Source organism: Corvus brachyrhynchos, unplaced genomic scaffold (assembly GCF_000691975.1).
Source record: "Corvus brachyrhynchos isolate BGI_N302 unplaced genomic scaffold, ASM69197v1 scaffold1, whole genome shotgun sequence".
In the NCBI taxonomy this organism is placed as follows: Eukaryota; Metazoa; Chordata; class Aves; order Passeriformes; family Corvidae; genus Corvus; species Corvus brachyrhynchos.
The window spans coordinates 10,391,108-10,410,643 of NW_008237222.1; the positions used below are offsets into that span (position 1 = coordinate 10,391,108).

Consider the following 19,536-nt stretch of genomic DNA (forward strand, 5'->3'; position numbering starts at 1 on the left):
TACAACGGTGACTGCGATGCAGATCCACTCCATCTGTGAGCACCAGACATTTACAGGAGATGGTTTCTGAGTAACAGACCAAATTGGAAGGCAGCATCTCAGCACATGTGGAAGCAGACCTCAGGCAAGCTGGGAATCTGCTGACTTTGGCTGCTGGGCAGAACTGTTGCCTTCTCAGATACTGGATCTTAAATTAGATGCTAGATGTCTACGGTCTGCCGTCAAGTGAAACTTCAATATCTAAACGCCTTTGGGAACTTTGGGAAAAGATTCCCCCTCTGTGCTGTCTTTACTATTACTTGTTACCTCACAAAGCTAATGATTTTTCCTTAGGTAGCTCCATTCTTCCAAGCTACTTGGAAATACAATACAGGATGCTTTTTATGCAAGTCTGAAGGTTGGTTCTGTAGGAATTTGAAATTATAAGCTGATTTGAAATCATACAACAGTACCAGAGATAACTAAACTGTGAGAGATTAAAAACCTGGACCTATCACAAACCACTGAATGGAAACAGCCTGTAAATGAGGGCCTAAGATGTGACTACGTATTTTCTTACTGTATGCTTGTTATTCTAGAAATACTTCGGACATGACAAAGTAACATGTTTTGTTTCAGCATCTGTGGAAATGATTGATTATTTTCTAACTCTTGCTTAGTTCCTGAACTCTTTGGCAGGCTTTTATCAATACATTTTTTCTTATTTATATTCATGACTTGCTACCATGCTACTAGTGTTAGGAAGGTGAAAACTTTCACACTACAATTGTGTCAGATGTTACAGAAACAGCAGGTTTGCAAACCCAGCCTGAAGTAGCCACAGGGAAGCTGTATGGTTCAGTATATTGCAGAATACTGGGGCTTTACTGACTTTGCTCCTAACCAGTACTCTGCTATATTCTGTGACTAAAGTAAACAGGGCTTGTATGTCACACCTCTAGTAACCCATCATGAAGAAATGTCACAGGAGTACGGATTTTCTTTATAAATGTTTGCTAAGGTCTCTCAAATTACTGAGATGACCAACCTGCTGATTTAAAAACATACTTTATAGAAATACTTTTAAGAAATAGGCTCTTTTTTCCCCTAAGGATTTTAAAATACCAAACTTTTAAATTACTTTCGCCAGTTTAAAACAAAATCTTGCTTCAAAAGACATTCTGGAAGTTTAAAATAAAATAAAAATATTTGTTACTTTCACAGAGTTAACACCTCTCAGATTACTTAATCACAACCTTATCAAAAATACTAAATTTGAACATGGTATTTTTTATGCAAGGGGAGATTAGTTAATTTAAGATTCTTAACTAAAGCTCTATATACTACAGTCCTACACAACTTTCTCACTCTTCTGGAGTTACAGTTAGTTAGTCCCTTTGAAGTTTTACTTCAAGGAGAAAACAAGAATGTTGAAACACTGCTGTGAGGCATGAGGTGGACTGATTTAATGCACTAATATTTTAAAAATATACCAAAAATAAAGTTCTTTCACTACCCAAAGCTTTTATTTACTGATGAATCAAACATACCAAATAGTTCTCATCTTGAAAGGCATAGTGCAATGTAGTAATCCACTGACAATCTCCATTCACCAAGACATTTCTCTCCTCTCGGAAGCAAGCTGTCTAAAGAAGAGAGGGGGGGAAAAGCCATTGTCAACATCAACAAGTAGTTTTCACAGGATGAATATATATGGATGTTTTGTGGGATTATTTCAAATTACTGAACAGAAGTCTCTATTCATTGGAATTCAGTCTACACAAGTGACATGCCAGGGAATCTCTGCAGGTCTTAGGCATTCAGTCACTCTAATCCTGACTGTGACTTTAAAAAACCAAACAAAATAAAAAACCCCAAACCAAAACAAAAAACCCCACCAACCCCCCCAATCCCCAAAAACTCCACACTAACACACAACACCCCCCCAACACCAAACAACAAAAAGCCCACATATCAATTCAAGTCAAAGCCAAATCTTAGTTTTACAAAACATTTTTTAAAGTCAGAAAATGAGAACTTGTCACTATCATCTGTAGCAGAAAGATAATGGCTCTACAAAAGTAAGTCTGATTCTTCCAATAAAGACCTTTATGAAAACAGTTTCATGTATACTTTTATTACATTACAGTCCCAGTTCCAGACACTGCTAACACACTATGGGAAATAAGCAGATTTTACTATTACTGTCTTATCTTTGTCCTGTATAATACATTTTCATTTCCACTAATCTTTCCTTTACTTCAAACGGCACACTGCAACACTTCAGAGAAGCAAGCTCTGTGTAACAGGTTTTCTCAGTATCTTTACATAAAACCAACTTTCATAAACTTCAAGCGAGTCTTCCCCAATAAAAATATATTAATATTTTTATTGGATCAAAACGATCAAGAAACAGACCTTGGGACTCTTCCACTACTCTCAATCCAGACAGGCATTGTCAGGATATTTGGTAGCTGCAGATTGAAGTGTTTGGGTTCTAGACAAGAACTGTTCGGTTTTTTTTGTCATTGCCACTTCTTCAGATGTATTAGAAAATGTTGTAAGGCCCAAGCCTTATCATATACTGATTGCACCTTACAAATGTATCTCCAACTATTTTTCTCCCAAAGGAAGCAAAATTCAATCTATATTTTTACTGGAGAAGACCATGCTGTGGTCACAATATAAATTAGTAATCACTGGTGCAAAGAGAAGCAAATTGTAATTAAATGCCAACTGAGTTGTTTAATGGTTTATGAATGCAAGGCCAAAGTAGCGCTCTGCAAAAAAAGGCTGGCAGCTACAGCAGCTCCAAGTAATCCTATCCCCTTCCCACAGCACCAGAGCACAGCACTTCTCAGCTCTCCTGGCACCACGATGTGAGGAGGCTGCCAACGCAGAAAACTAGTTTGTTTATTTTTGAAGACATCAGTCCCTTGATCCAGTACACTGTGCAACCTCAAACAGCGAGGGAATGTTATGAACACTGAAAACCCAGTAATACTGCTGAACACTGCATCATGAATTCAGAGCATAAAATTCTCCTTCTTTGCTTACACTAGCTTAAAAGGCCTTGAGACGTGACTTGAGAAAGTGTGACAGGCTACCTAATCAGGCAGTCAGGACTTATTTGGAGCTGTCAACAGTAATACTCTAATGACTATATATTTTGCTGTCAGAACGATGAATACAAATGGTCCTTATCAACATAAATGGCATGCCTATTTTTGCTTCCAACCCATTTATGGATGTCAGGTGATATTCACTAACCTTTCCTTTATTTCAGTGGCTTCCAACCATATGGGTTTTTTTCTTGCAGCTGGTACATGAATAAGCAGTATTTTGCTAACTTCTTGATATGTTTTATGTCATACACAACAAACATAAACCAGTGTTAACAACATGCTTCTTAGACCACTCATAATAATGATGATAACATTTCTATGTAATAATAGATGAAGTGGATTAATAAAATACCTGAAGTCTGCTTTTTCAGTGGAACTCTCCATTTAAGAGGCTAGTGTAGTCTTGCAGGCTTCATTTTAAAAGCTAACAAGTTTTACCACATTTGGGAAATTTTTAACAATCAGATGTTGCATGAACTTGATATGCAGGTTGTAATGTCCTGCTTATCCAGAAAAGCCAAATCAAGAGAGCAAACTGAACATGAAAAGAGAAAGCGGTCCCACAGAGAAGACAGCTCCTTTATTGTCCTTTGTAAGCGGGGAAAATCCGCAGAAAGAAAATGTCTTTTGACTGTTACTTTTCCTAAATGTGTATTGGGAAAACTATTGCTCATTATACATCCTCCATGCCTGCTGAGAGGATAAGACGAGTTAGTTGCATGATCAGAACACAATTTGTAAACAGCTGTCTTCTCTACATGCAAAAGCTGCATCTGCTTAGGCCACTTAATGAAATCACTTTAAAAATGACAGAAGTAAGCCAGCATAGCTGTATTTCCATTAGAGTTTGGGAGACCCCTGCAAAGATTTCTGTTTAAAATAATTCTATACTGACCAATGAATTAACACAGCTGAAATCTGCGCAGAAAAGGCACCAAATTTCCCTCATACAGGGAAAGGCTTAATGCAGAACCGCTGATGCAGCACAGCCCAGGGTGTGAAATCTCCTGACAACTCAAAGGAGAGCCGGGTGGCAGCGGCTGCTGCTGCCCCTAAAGAAGTGCATGGATGGATGAAGGGACAGACTGTGACTAAATCGGGCAAAGGCAGTGGTGAAGAGGGACTTAACAAGAGGGAGGAGATTTTGTCACGGGAAAAGGCCTGGCACTGACTCACTGAAAGGAAGGGAGGGACTAGGAAGGGCAGGCTGAGGGGAGGAAGTGTCAGGAAAGGGACAGAATAATGGGACAGGGAAGGGTCAGCAAGCTCAGACCTCAGCAAAGCAGCTATTGCTTGCCCCTTACAGAACTGCTGCAAGTCCTGATGCAGTACATGTCTTTTCTCCTCAAATCTATTGCTCATTTATCTGCTAACTCATGTAATATTATATACCTGCCATAAGGTTTTCCTCTATCATACGGGAGTATGTATCCTAGAAATACCTAAGAAGCTGCTTCCCACTGTGTATTCCTCGTATTCTTCTCCTAATGTGTGATGTACCCATTCGCCTTTACATTTACACAATTTGTTGTGACAGTGAACATCGCCTTTCACCAAAAAAACCCTTCTTAAACAGATTTACCTTCTTAACACGTTTTGTTTTACCATCTCAATCTCTGATTCAAAAATATTTATAGTTTTACTAGCTATACAAATCCTGTTACAAACTGTAGGATGCAAAGCTCCTTAATGCATGCTTTCTGAATGGAAGAGAAGAAAGACCTTTTCATAACGTTTTGGTATACAGCTGTGAATGTCATAGTACCACCAATCTCAGCTTTCATGTAGTCTTTAACTTGCCTTTACTGTAAACAAAAATCTGCCCAATAAATTCCGGGTAAGAACTAGGGCAGACTGTCTGGTAAACGAATACACAGTAATGCTGAGAACAACAGATGCCTGGAAGGGACTGTCAGACTTGATTGCATTAAAACAGCTTAAGGAAAAAAAAAAGAGAAAAGAACGAAGCTCCTATGCCCATGAAATAATTCTTCCTAATCTGGAAGAGCTTCAATGTAATCTTCCTAATGTTCCTAATTTTAAAAATTCTCTGTGTTAAAAAACCGTATTACTTACCTCTGCCCTTTTAAGCATTTCCCATTTATTTAGAATTTTCATTGCATAAATGCGCTCTGTACACTTCATTTTAACAACTGCAACCTGAAAAAATAAGATATCTTTAACAGAAGCATGGTCAGAAAAATACAATATTTAAAGAGATCAATACTCACACAAAAGCATGGTCAGAGAAATACAGTTTTCAAATAGCTTAATGGTCACAAATCAATAAAGTAAGTTACTATGGAGTCATCAGTGATCAACTGACACATCAATAAATTACAGTCTGAGTCTTTGCTCCTTCTATATTCCTCCAACATTACTACTATGTGCTTGATGCACCATGTGTGGTCAAGAGCTCATGATGAAGTATGTGGGGGATGATACAGGAGGAGCATGAAGCTTTTCATATGAAGATGTGTAGTAAAGCTGCATTGTTTCCCAAGAACAAGTGGGGCTTGTAGTCATGACTGCAGCCAATGGGGCAACATTTAAAAGGGCAGCCTGAGAAAACAAGAAAGGCAGCTGTCAATAGAAATACACTACATTTGACTAATTTGTTTTCACATTTCAAGTCTCAGAAACTTGAAAGATATTTGCAAATTAGCATGCTTTTGTGTACCGTATGCATATTAAAAGAAAAAAAAATTCATTTATTTATTCACCATTTTGCTTGAAGTGTTTTACTATGCATCCTGTGTATTAGACTTGCTTACACTGATCTATTATGAACAGTAGCTCTGCACACAGCTGTAACAGGGCAAGAAAAAAAACAAAGAATAAAAAAACTTCAAGGCTAAGGAATGCGAAGACTTTATTTTGACCAAGACTTGTATTCTCAAAGACCAAAACTAATTCTTCTTGTGGTAAAGCCATAATTTCCACAAAGTTCTTCCAGTTGGCAAAAGAAAAACAGGCATCATGACTAAGACAGCAACATTTTTACAGGACTATACATGCTTGAATATTTCTACTGCTATTTCTACTGCTTCTCAGCTCATCTCTATTTCAGAAGCAGAAAACCAACCAGCTTTCATTGCTTCCAACAGAGCTCTGAATAGCCGTGTGAAAAGCAACAGGAATGACATCACCTCGCCTCTTCTGTTGCTTAAAAACTCTTATCTAGAAAGGATTCAGCTACAGCAGCTTTAAGAAGATGCTTGCTGACTATAAAAAAAAAAGGTTGGAATAGTGCATCAAGCAGAGCAACATTATAAAAAGTCTTAAGTCTTGAGGAGGGAAGAGGGAAATGTAGTATCACCCTACACAGTACCAGTAAAGAAGTTCCAAGTCAGGGGCAGGTAAACTACTGCTTCTCCACTAACACAAGAACAGGATATTCACATTTAGACAGACATCTCACCCTGCAGGTGCATAGCTCAGCCTTCCACCTCTCAGTGAGCGAAGCTCCACTCACCAGGTCACATAGTGGATGACAGCACCTTGTACACACCTGCACAGTCATGTAACAGACACACAGCTCTGAAAAAAGGTACCCATTGCAGGAAAGACATGGGAATCTGGCCCTGGACACAGCTGGAAAAGGCACAGCACTAAGCAGCAGCTTCTCTAAGCAATGTAGAATATCCAGAGCTACACTGCAACCCCAGTGTCTCCTGGCCTACAAACAACTCCCACAGACACTGCTCCTGGTGCGGTGGAAGGATGAGCAAGACAAGAAAGTCTCAACCAAACACATGAGGTTCCTTGGCACATATGAAACTGTTCAACTGACCTCCAGTAATGCCCTAAAATGTAAACAGCCTTGCTCCTCTCCTCATCACAGGTAAAAGTCATTGTAAAAACCTCTCTCCATACACTTAATTGGGTCATTACCCTGATCCAGCTGAAGGCACACTGTAAGTCAAACAGCACAGTAAAAGCTTGGAGAAACTGCAAGATGCTGACATTACCCACTACACTTTTTAAACAGTTCCAGACAGAACATGGTGACTCAGGAAATGCCCCCACCTCCAGTGCAGGGACAGAGCAGCACCAAGGTTACCTGGTGGAGAGAAGAGGTTACCTACTGCAGAGGAATGAACCAATGCTCTGCAGCAGATGCAATTTGCAAGCGTAGCTCTGCAAGACCTGGAGTAGCAACATTCAAGTTTTCTAACACTACAACACTGAAGTGCTCAGCCATTTAAGTACAAATACAGCACACAAATCAGAACCCAGATATGCATCTACTGCACTTCATCTAAGGCCATCACCGTCCAAAAGCATTGCAGAATAGCACAAGTTTGAAGTGTGCTCAACAGCTGAGGAACGATGGAAGCCTGGCATCACAGAGGGCAAGCACAGCAGAGGAGCTCTGCAAATGTTAGAACAAAGTGGCAAATGAAACAGGCCTGGAGAAAGAAGAAAGGAAAAGAAGAAAGGATGCCAAATCTGTAGGACTTATTTAGCAATTCCCCAGCCACTAACTATATTAGTGCTATTTATTTTCAACTGAAAAGACTGCTTTAAAAAGACCAATTTAAACTTTCTGGAGGAAGATAATTGTCTTCTGTGGAAGAAAAAGTATAGTTCATAAAAAGAAAGCTGACTCATACTTTCACATTAAGTGGTTATCAAGTTATGGCACCAGTAAACACACTGCTGCTTTAGTTCTAAGGGTAACAGTGGGACAGCTTCTCATGTCAGCAAAAAAATTCATTGAACCACACAGCAAATTAGGTAATTCCCCATGATTTTTATCTCTGGAAAGAAATCTTAGGGCTGCTGAAGATATCTCACAGAACTGACAGAATTTTTGCCTGACAAGACCTGACTCCTCAACCAGCTCGAATCATTAGAATTTTTTTAAAAGAAAACAAACAGAAAAGCATAATCCAAACTTCATTGATGTCTGACCTGAAACAGGGAAGCACAAACAAGATTATGCCCTGATAAACTCAATGCTATTGTGAGGAAGAGTACTGTTACAATACTGGAAAAGATCCTTTCTTCCATAAAATACTTCAGCATTTCCTTGAGTTACCTTTCTTTTACTTTCTTCATCAGGTGGCAGCATTTCTAAGTTTACTTCTGTCATCTAATGCTTTGTCTGCTTCTGAGATGTTACAGTGGAGTTGTTTTTTCTTACTTTTGTATCAATTCCTCCTTCTGTGGCATACCTCAAATTCAATTACAATAACCACACTGACCACTTTGCGAGATCAAACAGAGGTCTCTTATACTGCAATTGTGCTAACCATGCAAGATGTCTGGTTTTAAATATGATGGTTCTTATCTTACATACCAATCCACCACACCTACGAACATAAGGAAAAACCATTCAGTTGGTGTTCAGAGGTATTCCAAAGGACACAGATTTGTACACTGCTACAAATACCTACTTTAAGAACAAAGGCATTGTTTCTATCTTCAGAGTTTAAAAGTCTACTGGCTGAACAAGTGCTCATGTTATGCACAGACCAGGATTTAATATTGGTGTTCACTCTTCATTTCCAAGGCTAATACAACTTACACTGTAAGAGAAGTTAAAAAAACCCAAAAAGAAGTATGCTAAAGATAATGAAAGGAAAAAAATGTACAAGCAGAGGTATAATAAAACAGCTTCCAAAGAAGATTTAATAACCTAAAATATTCCAGGCCTGCAAGAGATAACAGCTACGACAGACACGGGAAACCATGAATGTCATGGAGAAGATGAACAGAGAACAATAATTTGCTGTTTCTCATAACACAGACATTGAAAAGCATCAAATAGAATAGAAAGGTAACAAGATGAAGAAAGTATTATTGTCACACAAAAGTTCTGGAACTCAGCCACAGGCTGCTGTGGCTATCTAAGTATTTAGAAAGTACTTAAATACATACATGCTTAATACCTGAGTAACACACACTGCAGTGTGGGCCTCAGTGACTACTGACCACCGAGTTAAAGATGTAGGTTGGGGAGACCCTGAACCCTCAGCCACTGAAACTGTGAGGATTCAGCTCTGCTCCGTTCTTGGATTTCTTTCCTACACCTCTCTACCTGGCCAAAGGGGTGGGATGGGTGCTAACTAATCCACACACCTTTGCCCCAGAACTACCACCTTTAATACCTGTGTCAAACTAAGGAAATGAAAACTTACTCCCAACTTGCATCTCATAATGCCAGGTTGGAATGCAGAATCAGGGGGGCCTAATACTCAACAATCACAGAATAGTTTGGTAGATATTTAGGTGATTATGTTTTATTAACTCTTCAAAAAGCGACAAGGAAAAACTGCAGATGCAAGGGTTCCCCCACCACTGTAACCCCCCTTCCAGGCATGCCTGGATGGACTGATTACCATCTGATTTGATTAGCATCACTATGACTTGTCATGCTCAAGGCTGAGGCAACAGGAAAACTGCAATAAAGCTCAAGTATGTTTCCTCGAGGATTTCAGAAAGCCTAATGAATCCTAGTGCCTACACTTCAACCAACTTTACACATATTTATGTCAAAAAAAAGTATGACAAGTGGGGCTAAAGCATAAGTGAGATCCAGCTATGGTAACTACAAGCCACAACACCCCATCAGATTCGTATTGCTTCTGCCATACATTTCCCTCCCATATTTTGTGTCTCAAAGCTCTGTTTCACTGGTACTGCAATAAAATAAAATAAAGAACCAATATAGTCAAAGCAGCTTTTCTAGACTTCGGCAAGAGTTAGTATTTTGCTTCTTGAATTGTTTTATAGGACTATTTTGCTATGTTTTGATCTTCAAAACCCACTCCATACTGACATTTAGGGCTGCACTGTGCAAAGCCATCCCAGGTTAAGTTCCACCTTTCCTAATGTTCCAATGAAATCTACAGAGTGGGAATCTGAGCCAAATAAGCCTCTACAGACATGACAGAACTTCCCACCACTGTACTTTGCCCTTTGAGCGACATGATCAGCATTAGTAAGCAGCATCAAGTTACAAATTTTTTATACAAACGATAAGTATGGTGCAATAAAGTGCAGAAATCATTTAAATATAAGACTGGCTTTCCAAAAACAATTAAGCCAGCTAACAAATACTTCTTAGAAATCATGCTGGCATTAATTTCAAAGCAAAGACAAAAAAAGCTCACTAGGACACTATTCATGCTCATGGCACCTTAAACTTTCATGTGAAACTTACTCTCACGGACTGGACTTAAATTAAAAAGGTGAAACTCGACTGCAAAATGTTCTCAGCTGAAAAGAAGAGGAACACAGGCATACAGGTGATAATACTCTCATAATGGCAGGTAGTTAAGAAAAAAGGGAAATTCGAGTCTGGAACTCACAGGCAGATACACACCGCTGGGGATGGGTAAACATTACTGCCTTGCAATACAAACTCACTGGAAACTCCACACACAGCCACACCTCAGAAAAACAAACTTCACCTGGAGCAGGTGTGAAAGAGGATGATTGAGGTGATCAAGGAACTAAAGGGCCTCTCATGCTACTGTGGGAATAGAAAAGGCCTTACTTGCTAAAAAAAGAGAAAAAAAGCATATATTATTGTTATTATTCCAGGCCAGGGTGGATGGGGTTCTGACCAACCTGGTCTAGTGAAAGGTGTCCCTGCCCATGGCAGTGAGGTTGGAACGAGAAAATCCTTTAAGTCCCTTCCAACCAAAACCATTCTATGATTCTAAAAATAAAATTGGAAGGAAGGGCATCAATAAATGTGGACGATAAAAGATCTCCTTAGTTTAACAGACAATAAAATTGCATGGATAAAAGAGTGTAAAATACCATGAATTAACCTTTTACAGGAACTTGGAAAGGCTTTAGACATTTGAGGAGAGATTTTAGTCAAGCCTTTCAACTGGGAAAAGAGACAAAATGTCATTTCAGATGTAAACAATTTATCCATAATGTCTTATTACCAGATTCATAATTGAATATTACATTCATTTCCTTTGCTTAAAGCTTGTTTATGCCACTTTTACTCTACTATTTCTGTCTCATGCTTGCACACCAGCTACTGCAAAAACACTGCAGGATCTACTTTATCCTCCTGGTACTCTCGGATAGGAAAAGTCTTTGATATAGAGCTCATTAGTTGATAGTTTTAATATTACATCTTTGAGGAAAAACTGGTCTGGGCTGCTCTATCAGTTTTTTCGTGTCTATTTTACATTTAAATTTAAAAGCCAGAGTGTCTTTTGATAGAGTTCATATGCCATGGTGCAGATTTACAAAGCAGTATCAGGTTTTTGAGCATGCAGTGTGTATCTTCATGTTGTGCATATAAGAAATCCCTTACAAGCACCTGCCAGAAAAACTGTGTCTCTCCAGCTCCTTGCAACCTGCCTGTCTCCATAGTTACTTGGTGCTGCCACACAAACACACGGAGCTGAGGAGGACTGAGATAGCAACCAGCTCATTTGAAGCATTTTCAAAACAAAGCAGCTTCTTTCTTCATCCATTTCCACAGCAGAAAATAGCTTGCTTTGATTTAATTTTATTTTTTCATGAAGAGCACACTGAAGAAAAGCAAAACTAAATAAATACTTCTGCATTGTATTCTGAATGCTTTGACTCTCTGAATAGTTGAATGAAAAGTATCATATGTGGTGCGCAATACTTTGGAATTCTGTTAATCTACAATGTAGGAAGATACAGTCCCTGCTGGGCACCTAACACCAACCACCAAAGCTCCTGAACTGGTAAGAAAGCCTTAATTGCAGCCCATAGGCTCGCTGTGCCTCAGGTTAATTTCTAGAAGTTTCAAAACACTGAACTCAGTACCCTACAGCTGTGATTACAAGGTGGAAAGGGCACAAAGAGCTCTGCCTCTCACTGCCAAGCACGACTGACCGCAGGAAGCTTCGGTTTTACACATTCACTTCTCACTGCAACCTCAACCAGTATCTCTCATTAGAAACCACAGCACTGATCAGAACCTGTGGTACACAATGGATCAGTCTTACTTTCTCTCAGCCATTATTTTCTTTTGGAAACACATTTTTCTGTCTGTTGATCCCAGCTGAGACTCTGACTAAGCATCCTGAGTCGAGATGACGTATTATTACTGAACACTGCACAGATCAAGTCTGTACACAACAGCACTTACATGAAAAGGTATTTCTAATCCATCCAGAGCAGTAATACTTAGGTGGGGCACATTAAGAGTTTTAGTTATTTTTGTGCTAAGCAAGACCAAGCAGTTCCACCCTTCTGCAGGAACCACAGTAAGCATTGCTCATTCAAGAAATCCTTGCTAACAAACAAGGGAAGGAAAACAATTGTTTCAGTTCCACGCTGCCAAATTTCCAGGAGGTGTCAGCCACGTTATACAATCCAAATTCTCAAACAAGATACATTTTGACATGCTCTTCCTTCAACAACTGCTCTTTAACTGGAATGTGCTCATCTACAGCAGTGTGCCTAAATGGGTCTTTCACACAAAATGTGGACGTGTGACCTTAAAGACGCACAAGCACATTTCTGAGGGCAGATGACCCTTGCAAAGGAGCACATGCAAGTGTTTAGAGCCGCAGTCGCCACGCACAGTGTACTCTTCCTATCTCTCTCACCCTGCTGTAAGGACAATTACTCCCAGTTCCTTTGGCATGTGCAGCCAAACACCAAGCACGCAGAAAGCATTTCTCAGGCTGGCCTGAGTTTCCCAGGTAGGCACAATTCCATCAAGCACAGGTTCTCAGGACACCTTTTCATTTCAAGTAACGGTCCATAGTGTTTCTAGATGAAAGGGATAGTCAGGCACAGGCAAACTTCAAACCACAGGTGGATTGCTTTTTTGGTTTCTTTGTTGTTTTGGTGTGGTTTTCTAAAGGTTGAAAATCTGGAAGAGTTTTGCATTCTATGCTGATATTCCTTACATTCTCTCCTAAAGACTGTGTATTTTCACTTTTGCATAGTTTGCAAAAGTGATTTTTTCACTGTTGTGTAGTTTGTGTGTTTTATGCGTAGTTCACAAAAAACTTCATGCTACAGAGAATACTCTTTTTCTTGTCTACAAACACAGACTTCTGCAGTCATTTTATTCTTAGAAACCAGAATTAAGATAACAGAAACCCATTTTATTTCCGATTTTATTTCAGGGGGCTTTTCACTTATTATTAGTTTTATTCCCTTGTGGAGGTTGTCCCTCCATACATGAACTACCTGCCTGTATGACCTGGGAAATGAAAGACTGAAATTAACACTGGGGCACTCATGAAAATGCTCCACCCAGCTGGGTATATACCCAGGTGAATACAGCCTAGGTGATGAGGAAGAACCGTGAGTAGTTTATCCTCCTTCCAGCTAGCATTTCAAATTATAAGCTATTCTAACTGTCATGCACTCAAGTAACATTTCAAACTTTCCTTCCTTACTATGAAACTTCTGAAAAAAATAAATTATGTTCTCAAGGCAGTGACTTCCTGAGTCAGAGCCTTACATGCTGGTGTAAGGGATATTCAGACATTCAATTCACACTTCTTGCAAAGTGGCTGGCTTCCTTTATGTGAAAGGAGAAGTCCAGGTGGCTAGGGAAGAAATCTCTAGGCTCTAAGTTAGGCTGTTTCTCTCCTAGCATAGTAACGAGAATTTAAGAAACATTTTTCCTCTTGCTTTCTCAGACATCCCATGCTACAAGAAGTTTCATACAGGTGGTTTTTTTGCATTGGGTTTAGTTCTCATATTGCTGGAAAAAATGTAAAGAACACCAAAGTGAGTTCTGTTGGTCCGCAAAGGAGAAAGAAAGAGAAAGGTACTGACATGCCAGTACAGATGTGTACTGGTGATTGTATCAATCCGTCTTAGATACTGATTTTGCAGTTGTATTCACAGGGATAAATTCACATGTGGTCTCAATCCTCTTTGGTCAAATACCACATTTCCTTGGATTACATTGTTTCCTGGCAAAAACTGATCACTGATCCTGACTAATAACTAATACCATGCTTTTATTTTGTTTAAACTATATTTCTTCAAAGCTACTGATTTCTGCAAAAGTTGTTTGGTAAGAATAAAGCCCCTGGCATTCTCCAAAAAATCCAAAGAAGCTAAACTGAGAAGAATGGAATATAATTTTCATCCTTTTTAAAATCTACCTTGTTTAGCTGTTCAGTGTTTAAATTAAGCTACTTAATTCTAATAGGAATACGTTTAGTTTAATTCTGATTAATTTCTTTATACATTTAAACAAGCACTTTATAGGTATTTTTAAAATGTATTTTTAGCAGATTAAGCTCATCAAGTAGTTTCCAACATAGGTCCCATGTATGTATGAAAGTACTATGGAAAAATTAATCACAGCTCCTCCATTCAGTTTTCTCAAGTGTTGTTTTATACGTCAGATGCCACAAGCTCCTTTCAAGAAATTATGTTTCATTTTCTTATTATGGAAGGTCAACCTTTACATACTATTTGATAGTAACTATAAAATCTGGCAGCTATAGCAGTGTGGTATACACAAAGGTCAAAGGATTCTTTCATAAGCAAAAAGCACAAAATACTCTGTGGCAAGAGGGATTAAAGTACAGTGAACTTAAAATCAATGATTCCTGTATAATTTAAACTGATCAAAAGTTTCAAGCTGCTGCAACTATAAACTAAAACTTTTCTAGGTAAGAGATTAACAAGATGTGATATTGACAGGTAACTGACACCACTAACTCTGTGAGCACTCACAACTCTAACAGAAGGATGAAACTAAGATACTTTCTCATTTCACTTCTGTGAAATTTCCTTTCCACTGGAGGGGATGGAATGTGTGAACTGCTTTTGCGAAGTTCCATGCTTTTCCAAATGAAAAGAGTATCAAACACATTGTTGGTTCTGGCACTCCAAGCGCTATTAACACAAGTTTCCACCTAGAATTTGTATCTTTTATGCACCTTAAGACTTTTCATTAACAGCTAAGGAAGACCATCCTAAACGCCCTCGCAAATATAAACTAAAGTCTCTTGAAGTGCATATAAATACTTCATCTGCTGTTGTACTGAGATTTCCAATTGGTAAGTTCCATAGGTGAAGTAGAGCATCTTTTGAAAAAAGAACAGAAAAAATACTATGGAAAACAGGCCTTCCTTGAATATTATACTGTGGGAAGGCATTCCCAACACTGACTCCATCTGAAGTCACTATAAAGGGTTCCCATTTTTGATAGCTATAGCATTCACAAGTCTAGTTCTGAAAAGATCCAGAAACCACTTCTAATCCTGCCAAAACACAAACTGCCAAAATACTAATCTGAAATTCTTTAGATATCAGTGGTGACAGCCGCTATAGCAAGTCACTTGGCACAGCAAGACCAGAACAACATCAAAGTATCCTGTGCTGAGCTTTCCCATCTATATTGTATGCAGTTCAGGAATTTAATTTCACACTGTATCTAGCCTGGTTTCCTGGACCAAACATGCTTTGAAGCTGTTAGGAGAGTCAAACCCAGTGATTGATTCTTGTGCACTCCTTGAATCCAAAAGGCCATTTGGTCCACACCTGGAATGGAGGTTCTGGTTAGTTTCCTCCAGAAGAAACCCAGCTCCTGCAGAGTAAAATCCTTACGCAGTACGTGGGGGCATTGTCTTCAAAAGTGTGCCGCTGCTTTGAACCAAAACCCTAACAAAGAGGCAGACAGGTAACTACTACTGTCTTGATTCTTTAGGCCTTTTATCTACTTATAAACCTCCCTTCTTAGACTTCTTTTCTGGACTAAGTTTGTAGCTCTCAGTCTTTCCTTAGACTTACCAATTTTTTTTCAATTTTTGCTTTTTTCTGACAAACTTTTTACAGTGACCTTTTTTCTTTAAAACTCATGTTCAAATAGTACTCAAGTGAATCACTCAAGTGAAAGAACTGATTTTCATGTAGTATTTCCACTATTCTAAGATAACACTTCCTTTTTTGTAACAAGTGATGCACTCATCAAGTTCAACATCCACTAGAAAGTGAACTTTTGTCTTATAGGGCAAGATGTTATTGCTTATCTGGACATTTTATTAAAATGCTCCAGTTCCTTCAGCAGCTGTGTTCATGATTAAATGTGAACCACATGTTACCTCACCACATCACTAGATGATGGTACAGATGAAGAGATATTCTTGAAACATTAACTTCTGTCTTAGGTGTCCACTTTTCTCAAAAGCAGTTTCTGAAGCAGCTTAAAATCACATGGATATGAAGTCATTACTTCACCCATTACCAAGTGCATATGCACATAGAAACCTCGTTGCTTTCTGAACCCAGGTCAAGTAGGGTCTTGGTGTTTCTTTAGCTGAGTTTCTGGTTGGCCTGTGCTACCCCTGTCCCACAGTCAAACCCTATGTGAAAGAGTTTGAGCTGTCCAGGGCACACCACACTTGGAAGGAATGCCTAGCACAGCAGACAGCCCTGCTCTCTGCTCTGTGGAGACAACAGGACACGGGGATCAGGAAGCTTATCCTTAGCCACCGGCAGCAAAAGCTGCAACCAGGTGCTAATGGGCTGAAGTGAGCCACTAATGGCAGTCTCTGCATTTCACTTTAGTGTGGCACTACTTCGAAGAAGTTTCCGGAAAGAAATGTAAGGGTTTTATTACTTCTAGAAGTTCTCTAGTTAATAACCTTTTTTGTTGACATCTATGACTTTACCTGTTCTTAAATGCTGAAAAGGTTGTCTTTGAGGTTCTCAGTTATCTAATGCCTGTTGTCCATGAAGGCTTTTGTCAGTGGCAACCCCTATCGGGCTTGTGTAATTGATGAGACTTTCATCAAACATATTAAGTAAAGCTTCAGTGCAGGGTCCTGGGACTGACGAGTCCTCAAAACACAAGGCGTTCCTATCATCCCAGCATGACTCGACTTGCTGTCCAAAAAACAGATCCAGCAGCCTTTGATCTTCAAAGATGACAGGGAACAGCCTTTGAGGCAGCCAAATGCGTCTTTCTGCATTACCAGATTGCTACAGAGACAGGCAGATGGGCGGAGCAGCCTCCTCGCTCCTACCATAGAAGCAGCCCAGCTCTGTCTTAAATTAGAGCAGCACCGAGCAGCACATATGGCAAGTGGGAGAAGAGATCCCAAATTCAGCTGTGCAGCTGCTAGGTGGGACCACCCCATCCATACGCACATCCAAGAGACACTTGTTTGGCTACACTGAAGTCAGAAAGAGCCAGCCACAGAAATGGCACACCTGGACACTGAATCTCCTCTTCAAAGGGACCTTGCACTAGGTACCTAGCTACATCCCACATTTGGAAGTATTTTAATACACCTATGTGAACCTTTCGTCCTCAGGTCAACTGTAACAAGAAATCAGATGCACAAACAATGAAAGTTTTATTACTACAACTGAAAGTAAAAAATCTCTTACCTGATCACTTTTATAATTTCAAAGTCATCTCGGTGGAGTTGCATTTCCTTTACCAATTTTGTAAATGGTTTTGCTGTTTAACAAAAAAAAGAAAAAAGAAAATTCAATTATAAAGAGAAACATCACAAGCCAACCCATAAACTGGAGGTCAAAAATACTCACTGCATACCCAGAGCAATAGCAGATTTTCAACTACTAAAACTACAGAAGGACAAAAAGCTAATTACACTATTTAATTAACAATTAACATTTTTTAAAAAGTTCAATCGCATGAATGGTTCTGTCTTGCTGCTAGTAAGAATATAGAGCAAAGTGGTCTTTCAGAAGGATTTCCCCCCTCCTTTCTTTAGGGTTTTGTGAATCAGTGAAGGACCATGTGAAAGGGAGAGCTCATTCATTATTGGTAAACCCTATGGAAAATCTGTCCCACCCTGCAGGCACTAGATTAAGTCTCTTCTTAAGTGGAGTGCAGCTTTACTTTTTATTATTTCAGCTAGTACCAGCTAAGGCTTTAACAAGCCAATCTCAAGAGATAGCTGTCTCTACTCCACAGCAGTGAAACCATTTCCCACAAGATCTGTGGCTAATTTAAGCTTTTTCCTTTGAACTATCTTTTCTGTTAAGCAACATTCACCAGATCTCAATTAGACCAAGTACTGAAGGGCTGCAATCTAAAAAGAGGTCCAGCAATTAACTAACTTACACTTACTTTGTTCTGGTGGTCCCACATTTCTCAAAATATTTGGTGGATAAATTCCACTATACCTGCAGATCCATCAGTTTTCTCCTCTCCAGATCCCATTAAGAATACTTTATTTCTAGCGTATCACAGCATGTGGATTACTATTTAGATAGAACGTTTATTACAAGACTCTACTCTGAAGACCAGCTCAATAAGGAAAAACAGTGGTGCCAAGTACAAGCAAACTGCACAAGGATGAGTTTGCACAAGCACAGCAGCAGTCTACTCTTCAAACTAGGCACAAAAAGATTGCTACTCTTCACCTCATCACAAACACTGTCAGACTAAAAAGACCAAAGTTTTCAAACACATGTATTTTTTTCCCATCTGCAACTGAATAAAACATCATAGAACTACTACTTGTAATTCAGCCCAGACTCCTGTTTACCTCACCTTACATTATGATTAAGCTAATAAGTTATAAGCCAAACAGAATTCCTACAAGAGGGATCACTGCCTCGACGGTGTATTTCAGATGTTAACACAAACAAACTAAACCTTATAACCACACAGAGACACAGAAGTCTGAACTGGAGACTGAAAATTTCATTATGAAGTCTAACCAAGAATGCCTGAAAACCTCTCAGCAAAAAAACGTAACTGCTAAAATAATGAAGAAACAGCTGTACTGAAGAACAGTCATGTTGCTTCCTTGTACTCAGGAGGGTGCTACTGAAAAGGCTTCCTCCAGAAGTAATACCCCTTTCACTGAGAGTTTCTTGTCTATCCAAAGTATGAAATTTAAAGAATGAGTACTACATTTTCTGCTAGACTCCCTACTTCAGCTGGGCAGAAATGCCTACCACACTTTCCCTCACCACAAGGTCACTGAGACTATCACCTCAAACTCAAAATTGTTTCCACCGAAGTTCCCCAGCACCACCATCTCAAACCAGTTAGAGACCTATACCAGTCCAATCAGACACCTGTACAAGTAATATACCACAGCCATCAGCAGTGGTACTATCAACTATTTTGCAAGGTTCTCTCACCTCCTTCCCATCAAATTAAAACAGATTGAGGAAACACAACTGCAGACAAGAAATAAACATGAAAGTTCCCTTATTAAGTATGGGTTTGCTACTACAGAATGCTGGTCGTTGAACTAATTTCGCAAAACAACCAGCTTCTGTTATTAAAACTCAAGGGGAAATAAAATCTAGTATTTATTTCTAGAGGACACTAACCCAATAATAACTTTTGTTTTAAGTAAATAGCACATTTTAGCAAAAATTCTACTAAGTAAACAAAATGTCAAAATCAGAAAATCATAGAATGATTTGGATTGGAAGGGACCTTTAAGATCATCTCGTTCCAAGCCCCTGCTATGGGCAGGGACACCTTCCACTAGACCAGGTTGTT

The 19,536-nt window shown here is 39.2% G+C and overlaps 1 protein-coding gene across 1 annotated transcript in view; it reads right to left on the bottom strand.

Moving 5' to 3' along the window:
- The window catches only part of CDC42BPB (CDC42 binding protein kinase beta), a 64,106-nt gene extending 46,601 nt beyond the window's left edge, over positions 1-17,505 (bottom strand). Inside the window, exons 1-5 of the mRNA XM_017729101.1 lie at positions 17,426-17,505; positions 17,379-17,384; positions 14,925-14,930; positions 5,181-5,266; positions 1,530-1,625 (exon numbers count right to left, since the gene is read on the bottom strand). Of these exons, the coding sequence (XP_017584590.1) occupies positions 1,530-1,625; positions 5,181-5,249 (165 nt within the window). The 5' untranslated portion in view covers positions 5,250-5,266; positions 14,925-14,930; positions 17,379-17,384; positions 17,426-17,505. The remainder of the gene's footprint in view (positions 1-1,529; positions 1,626-5,180; positions 5,267-14,924; positions 14,931-17,378; positions 17,385-17,425) is intronic.
- Between the last annotated feature and the right edge of the window lie 2,031 nt (positions 17,506-19,536).